This window comes from Hoplias malabaricus, chromosome 18 (assembly GCF_029633855.1).
Source record: "Hoplias malabaricus isolate fHopMal1 chromosome 18, fHopMal1.hap1, whole genome shotgun sequence".
In the NCBI taxonomy this organism is placed as follows: domain Eukaryota; kingdom Metazoa; phylum Chordata; class Actinopteri; order Characiformes; family Erythrinidae; genus Hoplias; species Hoplias malabaricus.
The window spans coordinates 2,208,998-2,221,538 of record NC_089817.1 but is presented as its reverse complement, the minus strand read 5'-3'; the positions used below and the strand labels follow the sequence as shown (position 1 = coordinate 2,221,538).

The 12,541-nt window shown below is 39.8% G+C and overlaps 1 protein-coding gene across 1 annotated transcript in view; it reads left to right on the top strand.

The window, feature by feature from the left end:
* LOC136675133 (interferon-induced very large GTPase 1-like) overlaps positions 1-9,701 on the top strand; it is a 29,072-nt gene extending 19,371 nt beyond the window's left edge. Inside the window, exon 7 of the mRNA XM_066651556.1 lies at positions 4,047-9,701. Coding sequence (XP_066507653.1) covers positions 4,047-8,780 — 4,734 coding nt within the window. The 3' untranslated portion in view covers positions 8,781-9,701. The remainder of the gene's footprint in view (positions 1-4,046) is intronic.
* The last annotated feature ends 2,840 nt before the right edge of the window (positions 9,702-12,541 follow it).

The following is a 12,541-nucleotide window of genomic DNA, read 5'->3' as shown; positions in this document are numbered from 1 at the left end:
TCCAAGATGTCGTGTGAATGCGTTTAATAAATAATTCATGCATCCGATTCAGGGTTTAAATACTAATCGCACTGTGGTCCTGATGTGGAAGAGAACTGAGTGTTTATTCCTGAAATCTATGCCATAGCATGACTTAAGCAACACACTGCATTCCACAGTTACACTGTGTCTGCTCCATTATACGCAGCGAATTATTCCGAGATTTTTTCTTAGAATTTTTCCGAGTTTTTTTCTCAGAATTATTCCCCGTTTTTTTTCTTGGAATTCTGACTTTAATCTCGGAATCTTGTTTTTTTTTTTTTTCGACGCTGTGGCCCTAAAACTCACAATGCTAAAAAGTTAACTCTGCTCTGATAGAACCATGTCAGAACACACGCCGCTGAAAGAGTAACTCCACTCTGATAGAACCGGGTCAGAACACATGCCGCTGAAAGAGTTAACTCTGCTCTGATAGAACCGGGTCAGAACACACGCCGCTGAAAGACTTAACACCGCTCTGATAGAACCGGGTCAGAACACATGCCATTGAAAGAGTAACTCCACTCTGATAGAACCGGGTCAGAACACATGCCGCTGAAAGAGTTAATTCCACTCTGATAGAACCAGGTCAGAACATGCACCGCTGAAAAAGTTGATAGAACCGGGTCAGAACATGCACCACTGAAAGAGCTAACTCTGATTGAACTGGGTCAGAACACATACCGCTGAAAGAGATAACGCCACTCTGATAGAACCGGGTCAGAACACACACCGCTGAAAGAGTTAACGCTGCTCTGATAGAACCGGGTCAGAACATGCACCGCTGAAAGAGTAACTCCACTCTGATAGAACCGGGTCAGAACACGTACCGCTGAAAGAGTTAACTCCGCTCTGATAGAACCGGGTCTGAACACGCACCACTGAAAGAGTTAACTCCGCTCTGATAGAACCGGGTCAGAACACACAACACTGAAAGAGTTAACGCTGCTCTGATAGAACCAGGTCAGAACACACACCGCTGAAAGAGATAATGCTGCTCTGATAGAACCAGGTCAGAACACGCACCGCTGAAAGAGTTAACTCCGCTCTGATAGAACCGGGTCAGAACACGCACCGCTGAAAGAGTTAACTCTGCTCTGATAGAACCGGGTCAGAACATGCACCGCTGAAAGGCTTAACACTGCTCTGATAGAACCGGGTCAGAACATGCACAGCTGAAAGAGTTAACTCCACTCTGATAGAACCGGGTCAGAACATGCACCGCTGAAAGAGTTAACTCCGTTCTGACAGAACCGGGTCAGAACACACACCGCTGAAAGTGTTAACACTGCTCTGATTGAACCGGGTCAGAACACACACCGCTGAAAGTGTTAACGCTGCTCTGATTGAACCGGGTCAGAACATGCACCGCTGAAAGTGTTAACTCTGCTCTGATAGAACAGTGTCAGAACACGCACCGCTGAAAGAGATAACTCTGCTCTGATAGAACTGGGTCAGAACATGCACCGCTGAAAGGCTTAACTCAGCTCTGATGGAACCGGGTCAGAACACACACCGCTGAAAGAGTTAACTCCGCTCTGACAGAACCGGGTCAGAACATGCACCGCTGAAAGAGTTAACTCCGCTCTGACAGAACCGGGTCAGAACATGCACCGCTGAAAGTGTTAACTCTGCTCTGATAGAACAGTGTCAGAACACGCACCGCTGAAAGAGTTAGCTCCGCTCTGATTGAACCGGGTCAGAAAACACCGCTGAAAGTGTTAACGCTGCTCTGATAAAACCGGGTCAGAACATGCACAGCTGAAAGAGTTAACTCCTCTTTGATAGAACCGGGTCAGAACACACACACACACACACACACACACATACATATATATATATATATATGTGTGTGTGTGTGTGTGTGTGTGTGAATGTGCCCAACACATTCTATGTTCCTAATATATTTATATTAGGGACGTGTTGCAGGCCTCAAATTCAAAATGAGTGAATATTTGCAAAAAAAAAACAATATAATTTATCTGTTTGAACATTAAATTCTTGTCTTTGTAGTGTATTCAATTGAATATAGGTTGAAAAGGATTTGCAAACCATCGTATTCTGTTTTTATTTATGTTTTACACAATGTTCCAACTTCTTTGGAATTGGGCTTGTACAACACTCTGTAGAATAACCCACCAGGAGAAAAACCAAGTTACTAAGAAACATATTTTATCTCGAATACACTCTGTGACGAACAAACAAATAATCAATGACTTGGTCTGAAAGATTCCTTTGTCTCAGTTCCTGCCAAATCCCCAAGGCAGAGCCTCAGGACTAAACTGTGACTGAAACACGGTGGACCAATCACCAGCAGCTCAGGGTCCAATCGCGCAGGCTCCTCCCTCAATGAGGGAGCTAAATAACCCTTGAAAATCCCGTGTGCAGAATAAGTTGAGTCAGAATCAAGCAGTCAGTCAAGTTTGAGAAACAGTCAAAGAGTCAGGAAAATCAATCGAGTGGAGAACTGAATCAACAACAGCAACAGTCAAACTTCAACAAAGAGAATCGACTTGAGGATCCACACGGAACTGACTCCGTTTTAAATACTTAGAGCCTTCTGCAGAATATTTTTAATTATTATTGGTTTTGTTTCTTTTGTTTTGTTTACTCATTTTGTATTGCTCCACAAAAGCCCCCACACTAGAACTGATCCACAGCTTGTAAACTTGGTTTGGCCAAACAAATGAGAACGTCCGAGAACAGAAGTATAATCCCCAGACGTCGTCATTCAAGCAGGAACAAGCGCTTCATCGAGTCGCCACCCCCCGTCCAGAGCATCGAAGGACCACCCAGCCCAGATCGAGAACTGCCAATGTACCCAAAAAGGCTTGAGACCTCAAACCAGGACTACGATTACGCAGTTCCCTGACTACGCAGGGTTGGCACCACCAGGATCCCCACCTCAGACCAGAACTTCATCTGGAGCGAACCGCTATGAAAAGCTCATTCTTCAGTGGTCTGGTAGGCTCTTGTGTGCTCTCAGGGAAATGCCAAGTCCAATTTAACTTTACCAGCTACACACCTGTTTTATAGTTATAGTTAATTTCTTAATAGTCTCAGTTAATGCACTATACATATTAATTTCCTTTTGACACACATTATTGAAGGTCATAAAAGGGGTTCTTTCACCAATTAGCCCCGTCTATAAAACTTTAATATTTAGTCCCATGCTGTGAAAGCTATTGTTATCCAAATAAACAACTTTTTTATATTATAAAAGTATTCTGTGTTTGTGTTGAATTTGCTCATAAAAGTCAAGTGTAAAGTAACATCTCACCAACAGACTGAACAAGGTTGTAAATGAACTGCTTCATCAGAGACAGTTCACCTGAAATTTACCAGCAAGGGGCATACCAATCAGAACCAGAGAAAGGCAAAAATAAAAATAAATAAATAAATAAAAAAGGTCCTCTATTATGAAGGGCAAGTCACCCCTACAAAGCCTATTCAAGTAAGGTCACAGCAAATACAAAAAAGAACACAGGTTTAGTCTGATACAGGTTGACCCAGACTGAAAGAGAAGAGCAGCTCTTCAACTACAGGACAAGTACCACTTTAAACCTTTTCTCAAAGCCAGCCATTAGGGAGTTGAGCACACGGGTAGAGCAACAGGCAGCAAATCACCACAAAAAAACGGGGGACATAACAGGCACCATGTCAGTGTGACTGCAGCCCTGAGTATGATTCACCATCCAAATCAGACCTGGTCTGTGGTGGTTCTTTTATTATAGTGACATTTTATCATAGTCATTCATTTATTCTCTTGGTTTTCTCTTGTTCTGTCTGCAATTTGTTCCCTTTCTGTTTTTTCTTGTCTTTTTTCTGTGGTGCTTCTGTTTCCATGTCTCAGGAGAAACATGTCTTTGGGAAGGTGCTGTTAATTCTGGGTCCCTTTTCTGTTTTTTTTCCCACCAATTTGTGATTGTTCCTGTCTCTAGTGGATTGATCTCCTAAGTGTATTTAAACATTTAACTTGACTGCAGTGACAAAGATATTTAATTTATTCAAACAAAACTGTTTTACAGGAGGAAAAAACAGAGCTTGATGCAGCAGACGACACTGTACACTCTGATGAAGAAAAAACACTGAAAGAAAATACTGAGGCGTTATTAATGAGACTTCAACTAAAGACAAATCTGATTAAAAAATTAAAACCTGCAGATGTCCTTCAAATAACTGCTGACTCCCTAAAGCCCAAAGAGGACTGCGCGGAGGATGAACTAGTTCAAATATTCTTACAGAGGCTGCTGTTAGGCGACTACAGAGCAAGATATATTAGCATTAAAGAAGCAGCCAGTGACATGAATTACAATCAGTCAGGTACAGTAAATATAAAGGAAGACAAATCATTTGAAGGAGTTTTTTTTTCTAAAAAGCCAACATCTCTTGACCAAGCAATACATAAAGATCTTATTCACCCCATGGATGTTCAGATGGCAGTGTTCCTCTGTTCAGATGGGTTCCTAAAGCAGTTGATAGTGACTAAGCTTTCATACTGTCAGTATGCTCTGCCTCTACTGGTGCCCAATCCATTCACTGGAAGAATTGAGTTCCCACTCTGGGCATTCCAACAAGTAAAGAAAAGCTGGAACTCCAGTAAAGTTTCTGGAAAAGTTAACAACATGGCCAGTGCACAAACTCCAATGGTGGCTGTTTTCAGATTTGGCTCTATTTCCACATCCAAGTCTCAGTTGATCAACGGCCTGATCAATGAGAAGCACGATACATTCTTCCACAGGAATTGCCCGGGCAGCAGCAGAAATCGTGTACTGATGGATGGTGTGGTGGAGATTGCCTGGTACTGTCCATCTGGAAAAAACACTGATCATTTCTCTGATTGTGTGGCATTTTGTAATCTGCATGGTGATGCAGAAACTCATGAGAAACAATTGGGGATGCTGACCGAAATGTCCTCTGTGAATGTTGTGGTTTTAGGCAACCTAGAAAAAGGAAGCACACACACACAAGCCCTAAAGAAGCTCTACAGTGACCCAAAGCCTCTCATTTGCCTTTTTTGTGAAGATGAATCCCCTGTCTATGAAGTGAATAAATTGAAATACAAAATTGGTCTTAAAGGCAGGAATCAGGCAGCTGTATCTGCAGAGCTCCAAAAAACTCTCAGAGAGTGTTTCTCAGAGTCTATCTTCAGGCTTAAAGATGTGGGCAAAATAAGAGGAATCACAACAGATATAGAGGACAATCCTGTAGGCATGAAAGAAAAGGAAGCTGTTCTCCAAATGATAAAGCTCCTAGAAAGAAAGAAACTATCTAAAATTAAGGAGGAATATCTGCCTTGTCAGGGAATACTGTGGCATGCCTGGGCTCAGAAGAACAAAGAACTACACAGAGTAAATGATGCTGATATAGAGAGGGAAATCAGCAAAAAACAAAATGAAATGAAGCAGATTCGTGAAAAGCAAGCAGCACATGGTTTCTCAAACTTCACAAAGCTGTTCATTGAAACAATAAGTTCTTGTTCAACAGAAAATGAGAAATCTTACTTTCTGAAGTGGGTGGAAATACTTTTAGATATGTTCACAGCTGATGATCTCTCTGCTCTGCATCATAAATATGATGAAAAATGGTCAAGTGTTCTGGACTTGAAAAAGAAGCATGACAAATCAGAACAAATTAAAGCTGAGCAAATCAAACTTGAAGAAATATCTAAAGAGCTGAAAGCTGCCACCTTTGGTTTGGAACATATTCTTAGGGAGATGGGCCAGCTGTACGAGTCGTTTGTATCTGTAGATCCAGAAACCAGACAATGTGAAAAAGAAGTAGTTCTTTCACTTCCCAAACTTGCAGCAGAGCTCTTAACATCAGGACATCCACTGGAGCTGATGGATGGTGATGCAGCTCATGTTCCCCTGATCTGGATTTCTGCGGTTCTAGATGAACTTATCAAGAAGCTGGGAGACAAGCGAGTATTTGTTCTCTCAGTTTTAGGAGTCCAGAGTTCAGGGAAATCCACCATGCTCAATGCTATGTTCGGACTTCAGTTTGCAGTCAGTGCTGGAAGATGCACCAAAGGAGCTTTCATGCAGCTGGTAAAAGTATCTAAGATAAAAGTAAATTTTGACTACATCCTTGTTGTTGATACAGAAGGTCTCAGAGCTCTGGAGTTGACCGGCATATCAACAAGACATCACGACAATGAATTAGCAACATTTGTTGTAGGTCTTGGAAATACAACTATCATCAACATTATGGGAGAAAACCCTGCTGAGATGCAGGATGTCCTTCAGATTGTTGTCCAGGCATTCCTGAGGATGAAGAAGGTCAAATTGACTCCAAGTTGTTTATTTGTGCATCAGAATGTTTCCGATATCACAGCTAAAGCGAAAAACAAAGAAGAAAGAAGACGTTTGCAAGAAAAATTGGATGAAATGGCAAAGTTAGCTGCCAAAGAGGAAGTCTGTGATGCTGTTTGCTTCAGTGATGTCATTGAATTTGATATTAAAAATGACGTCCGTTATTTTGCACAGCTCTGGGAGGGCAGCCCTCCTATGGCTCCACCAAATCCAAGCTACAGTGAAAATATTCTGGAGCTAAAGAAATCTCTACTACAGCAGGGTTCAAAACTGCACTGTATAACACTGAAACAACTCAAACGCCGGATTACAGACCTGTGGACTGCCCTCATGAATGAAAACTTTGTTTTTAGCTTCAAAAATACATTGGAGATTTCAGTGTACAGACAGTTAGAGGAAGAATATGGGAAGTGGACCTGGACCCTCAGGAGTACAATGTTGAGAATTCAAGACAAACTTCACAACAGAATTAAAAACTATCAACTGGACAAAGTTGAGTACAAGCTTCTTGTTGAAGAAATGCAAGGCACATTTGAAAATGTGAAAAGCTCAATGACTTCCTTCTTTGAAAGTGAACAAGAGAAAGACACCATGGAGCAATGGAGGGGGAGGTTTGAAAAAAAAATAAAATATCTACACGATGACATCATAAAACAAGCAGAAAGAGAGTTAGATGGAATACTGTTGCATAGAGAGCATTGTAAAAATTTGGAAAAACAAAAATCACAGTATGAAGCAAAACTTTTTGAGAAGAGTAAAGAACTTGCTTTGTCTCTCCAGAACAATGAGGATGATGAAGGAAAGAAGAAAGAACAGTTTGATTCACTGTGGGAGAAATGGATCTCTGAGTTGACTGCTACAATCCAGCCCATGAGACCAGTTGCTATAGCAGAGGATATTTTCAAAATTTTGTGTGAAAGCTATGAAGGGCCACTCGTGATCAGTCGCAGACAGCGTAAGGAATATGTTGAAATGCATATGTTGGGTGATTATACCCCTTACGTAAAACTGAAAAAAAGGAGCTGGGAAATATTTCAGGTAAAAGCCACTTTATCACATGATGACCAAAACTCAATACGAAATCTGACACTTACTGTAATCAAACAAACTAAAGACTTGATTAAGTCAAAACCAGTAGAACTGATGGGCTACAATCCAAGTCACATTCAAGAGATTGTTCTCCTAGTCAAACAGGCAATAAAGGAACATGAGGGCTCCAAATACGAGTTCACCAAAGAGTTCTCAGTGGATCTCTCTCTGTTTGTGTGTGAAACTGCAAAAGTGACATTTGAAGACTTACATGAGAAATTCAGGAATGCCAATGATCCCATGGTCTACCTAAAAAATATGAAACCAGGATACTGCCATGTTTTTCAGAATTTCTGCCGAAGTGCCACTTCAGTGGCAGCATTTGGTGCATCACTGTGCAGCAAACTTGGAGAATCCATCCTGCAGAGTGTCTACAATCAGACAGCCACTGATCTGGCAGATCAGATGAAATCAGACCTCCCAGAGTTTAATGGGAACAGGTCAAAGCTGGAAAAACACATTCTTAAATCATTGGCAGAAGAGAAGAACTTTCAGAAGTATAAGACCTACATAATGAATCCTCGGGAACACTTTGAGAGCTTTATTAAAGAGGTAGTGAGGAATTATATGAAAAAAGAAAATCCCAGAGCTCTCAATAAAATCATGGGAATTATTGAACACAAAAAGCAGTGTGTAATCACAGCAGCACAAACTGCAACTGAAGAAATGAAGAAGAAATCAGGAGACGCAAATATGTGGTTGGAGTCATTTTCTAGGAGTCTCAAAGATGAGCTTGTGTGTGAAACAGAGCACCTCAGTGGTAATAACAGTCAGGACATCCGTGATTTTCAGCTGCTCACAGAGGTTGTGAAAAAAGAAATGTCTTTAATTATTGAAGAACTGAAGAAGAATTTAAACAGTGTCTCTGCTCTTAAAATGGAGAAGTTCAGGAAGAGACCAGATGAGATTCTGATTGAACAGTTCTGTCACTGCTGCTGGGTGCAGTGTCCTTTCTGTAAAGCAATCTGTACCAACACCATGGAAGACCATGATGGAGATCACAGTGTGCCTTTCCATCGAAACAATGGAATAAATGGATGGCATTACAGAGGAACAGAGAATCTCGCCATTGATTTCTGCACAACCTCTGTGGCGAGTGATCGGTCCTTCTACCCATTTTCTGACTCTGATACAAAAGTGCCATGGAAACAGTACAGAACAGCTGGTCCTGAATATGCAAACTGGAGCATCACTCCTGATCACTCTGAGCTCCCGTACTGGAAGTGGTTTGTGTGCAGGTTTCAGAAAGACCTGGAGAATCTCTACAACATGACCTTCCAGGAAAATGGTCAGATTCCTGATCAATGGAGGAAATACACAGAAGAGGAAGCCATTAAAAGTTTGGATGAATACATTTAAAAATGCTGAAATGCTTTATTAAATATTGTACCCAACAAATCAAATAAATATCATCACAGGTTCAGATTTAAGAATCAGCTCCTAAGATAATTCTTAAAATAAATAAATAAAAAAACCTGCAGTATAACTGTCTATAAATCTTTAAATTAAATTTCCTTTCATTCCTTCTTAATCACTAGAAAACCTCTTTGTACAACAAGACCCAACAAAGCTTGAGATGTATAAAAACTGTTAACACAGATTCTCAATGTCCTCATATGAGCTAGTTCTGAAAATCATTAAGCAGTCAACCATTCCTTTTTCATTTCTCACAGATACGTTCTGTTTACATATTGTGTCAATGATGTTTTATTTGTATTTTTAATGAATAACTCAATTTCATTTACTAATCAATTTGTGAATTAATTTAGCAGCCAAAGTTTAATTGTGGACCACAAATATCTGGAAAAAAGGCATTATATTTCACTTTAGTTCCAAGTCCCAAATCTATTATAAATGTAGGCCACTAGGGGTTAACATGAATGCTGTTTAATAAAATGAAGAAGAATCATTAAAAAATTTACTGATTTTCCTTAAAAATAACTAAAATATTAGTGCAAAATGTTGCTTAAGTGTGTGTATGACTTCATACAATGCAAACTGTAGAAATTATAGCTTTGTTTATACAGAATTTCCAGTTTATGTGAAAAGAAATGAGAATTAAAATATACAGTGATGTTTTTGTTAGACATTTTCACTTTTAATGCTTAAATTAATGATTGCTGCTCTGAAATCTTCATTTACATTTACAGCTTTTAGCAGACTCTTTTATCCAGAGCAACTCACTTTCATGGCAGTGTTTCTGACCTTCTCCTGGTTTGTGCTGTCAGGCACCAGTTAGTTGGGGCTATACTCTGTAAATCACATAAGAGATGCTTTAAATAAATGAGTGTATATTACTTCTGTGTCATGGCGTCTTCTTTATATTTGACTCAAGATCATCACAATATACAGAATTTAAACAAATAAAACACTTTTTAAATGTCAATAATAAAATGAAAATGTAGATTATTCTCCTTATGAAGTCACATAATACATTAACATTTTATTTGAGTGGCTCACTCTCGATGTCTGATTCTCCTAAAAATAACTACAGCACTGATTCTAGTAACGCAGGGCCATATTAGCAAAATAAATCCTGTCAAAATAAAAGAACATGATAAAAATGATTTCTTTACTCAATCACAAATTATAAATGGAGGGAACCGAATTAAATTAATTATAGGACACTTGAAGCTTTAAAAGAAATTTAATTTTGAAGGGAAAATGTACTTTTTTAAGCCACTAGCAATATTACTATATATAGAATACTACTATTCTAGTTTTATTACAGAGATGTTTACCCGAAATATTAAAACTACTGTGATTTGGTCTAATTTTCTCATAGGAAACATGGTGCCAGTGTTTCAAAATTGTACCTAAAATTACACTTTAAACTATTTTTTAATGTATCCTGAGTTTTACTGTATTACTATTGTGCCACCTGATCAGGCAATACTAGATTCACTTGATATTTCACGTCTCCTGCTGGATCTCAGTACACTATTTGACACTGTTGATCACAGTGTTCTACTTGATCATCTTACGGACACAGCGGTTATCAGTGGGAATGTGCTGAAATGGTTTAAGTTCTATCGTTGTCATAGTACATTTATAATTAATTTAGGAAATTTTATATTCTAGAAATAAAAACCTTTTATGAAATTATACTGATGAGGCCTAAAAGGACCTGGACAAAAATGTCTGAGGTTTTCTTTTTCATAAATAAATTTTATTTCTCTATTATTTTGCTTGTTCCATCTTTTTGTAGTTGTAACTGTGTATTGTAAATGTAATGAGTAACATCTCACCTCATTCCCACATTCAGCTGCTGCAGTAGTTGCACTAAAGCGTAGTGTCCAGCAGGGGACAGCACGAAGCAGATCACCACCTAAAGCACACAACACCAAACAACATTTAGTTGCTGCAATGACAACACAGTAGCACTGTGTACTTATACAGTCAGTCTGTCTGTGGCTCTGCATACTTTGTCACCCCCCTTTCCCCCTGTTCCTCAGCGCTCAGGACCCCCACAGAGCAGGTGTGATGTGGTGGTGGATCATTCTCAGCGCTGCAGTGACACTGACGTGGTGGTGGTGTGTTAGTGTGTGTTGTGCTGGTGTAGAGTGGATCAGACACAGCAGTGCTGCTGGAGTTTTTAAACCCCTCAGTGTCTTAAATAGGACCACAGATGTCTATTCTCTTCATTCATGGTGACTTTATAATTAAAATAAATAAATAAATAACCTCAAAGGTATCATGACTCCTTCAGACGCAACCATAGTTTGACCAGCCACTCTAAGACAGAGAGCAATCTCTGCTGGTCATTAGAATTTTGTGTCTTAAATAGGACCACAGAAGTCTATTCTCTTCATTCATGGTGACTTAAAAAAAAACACCTCAGAGGTATCACATGACTCCTTTAGACACACCCATAATTTGTCTAGCCACTCTAGGCGAGAGACCAACCTCTGTTGGCCACTTGAATTCGGTTTTTTAAATAGGACCACAAATCTCTATTGTCTTATTTGATGGTGACTTAATAAATAATAAAAAAAACAAAATCCCTGGCCTGTGTTCTCCCCGTGTCCACGTGGGTTTCCTCCGGGTGCTCCGGTTTTCTCTCACAGTCCAAAAACACACGTTGCAGGTGGATTGGTGACTCAAAAGTGTCCGTACGTGTGGGTGTGTGTCTGTGTTGCCCTGTGAAGGACTGGCGCCCCCTCCAGGGTGTGTTCCTGCCTTGCGCCCAATGATTCCAGGTAGACTCTGGACCCTGAATTGGATAAGCAGTTACAGATGAATGAATGGATGAATGAATCCCTGGCCTAGAGTGGCTAGACAAATTATAGGTGTGTCTGAAGGAATCATGTGATACTGCTAAGGCTTTTTTGTTGTTGTTGTTGTTTTTTTATTTTTTTAAAGTCACCATGAATGAAGAGCTTAGAGATCTGAGGTCCTATTTAAGACACCGAATTCACATGGCCCACAAAGGTTGCTCTCTACCCTAGAGTGGCAAGTCCAATTATGTGTGTGTCTGAAGGAGTCATGTGATACCTCTGAGGCATTTTTTATGCCTCATAATTGTAATTCACCCCAAAATCATGTGATCCCAGGGCCTGGGAAAGCTGAGTGGAGTGGAATGGAGAGAATCAAATTTTATTGTAAATGTGCCGCACTCAGTGAGGAGCACTTGCTTCCTCCAAGACACGTGAAGACAGCCATCACCACTTTTCAAATGGTCCTGGATATAATCAATAAAACATAAATGATTTACAAAAAACAAACAAACACAAATAACAAAAATTCTTAAAAACCTAACCATAAAATCTACCAAGATAAAGAAAATATCAACAAAAATAATCCATAATTAAATTAAATAAATACAACCCACTCACACACACATGCACACAATATAATTCACACCCCACAAAAAAAAAAATTCAAGGTCATTGCGGTCAGGGATGTCCTCTCTGAGATATTACAGTAACACTAATCTTTGAGGCACAGCAGAGAGAGAGAGAGAGAGAGGGGGGGGGGGGGGGAGTAAACCAGAACATTAAAGCAAACAGCAGAGTTTTTGTTTTGTAAAGGAAAGGGTTAATCAGGAGTGTGTTCCTCTTCACTGTGGGAACCGTCTCTGCTGAAAAGACTAACACTGCTGTAAGACTCCTCCATGAGAC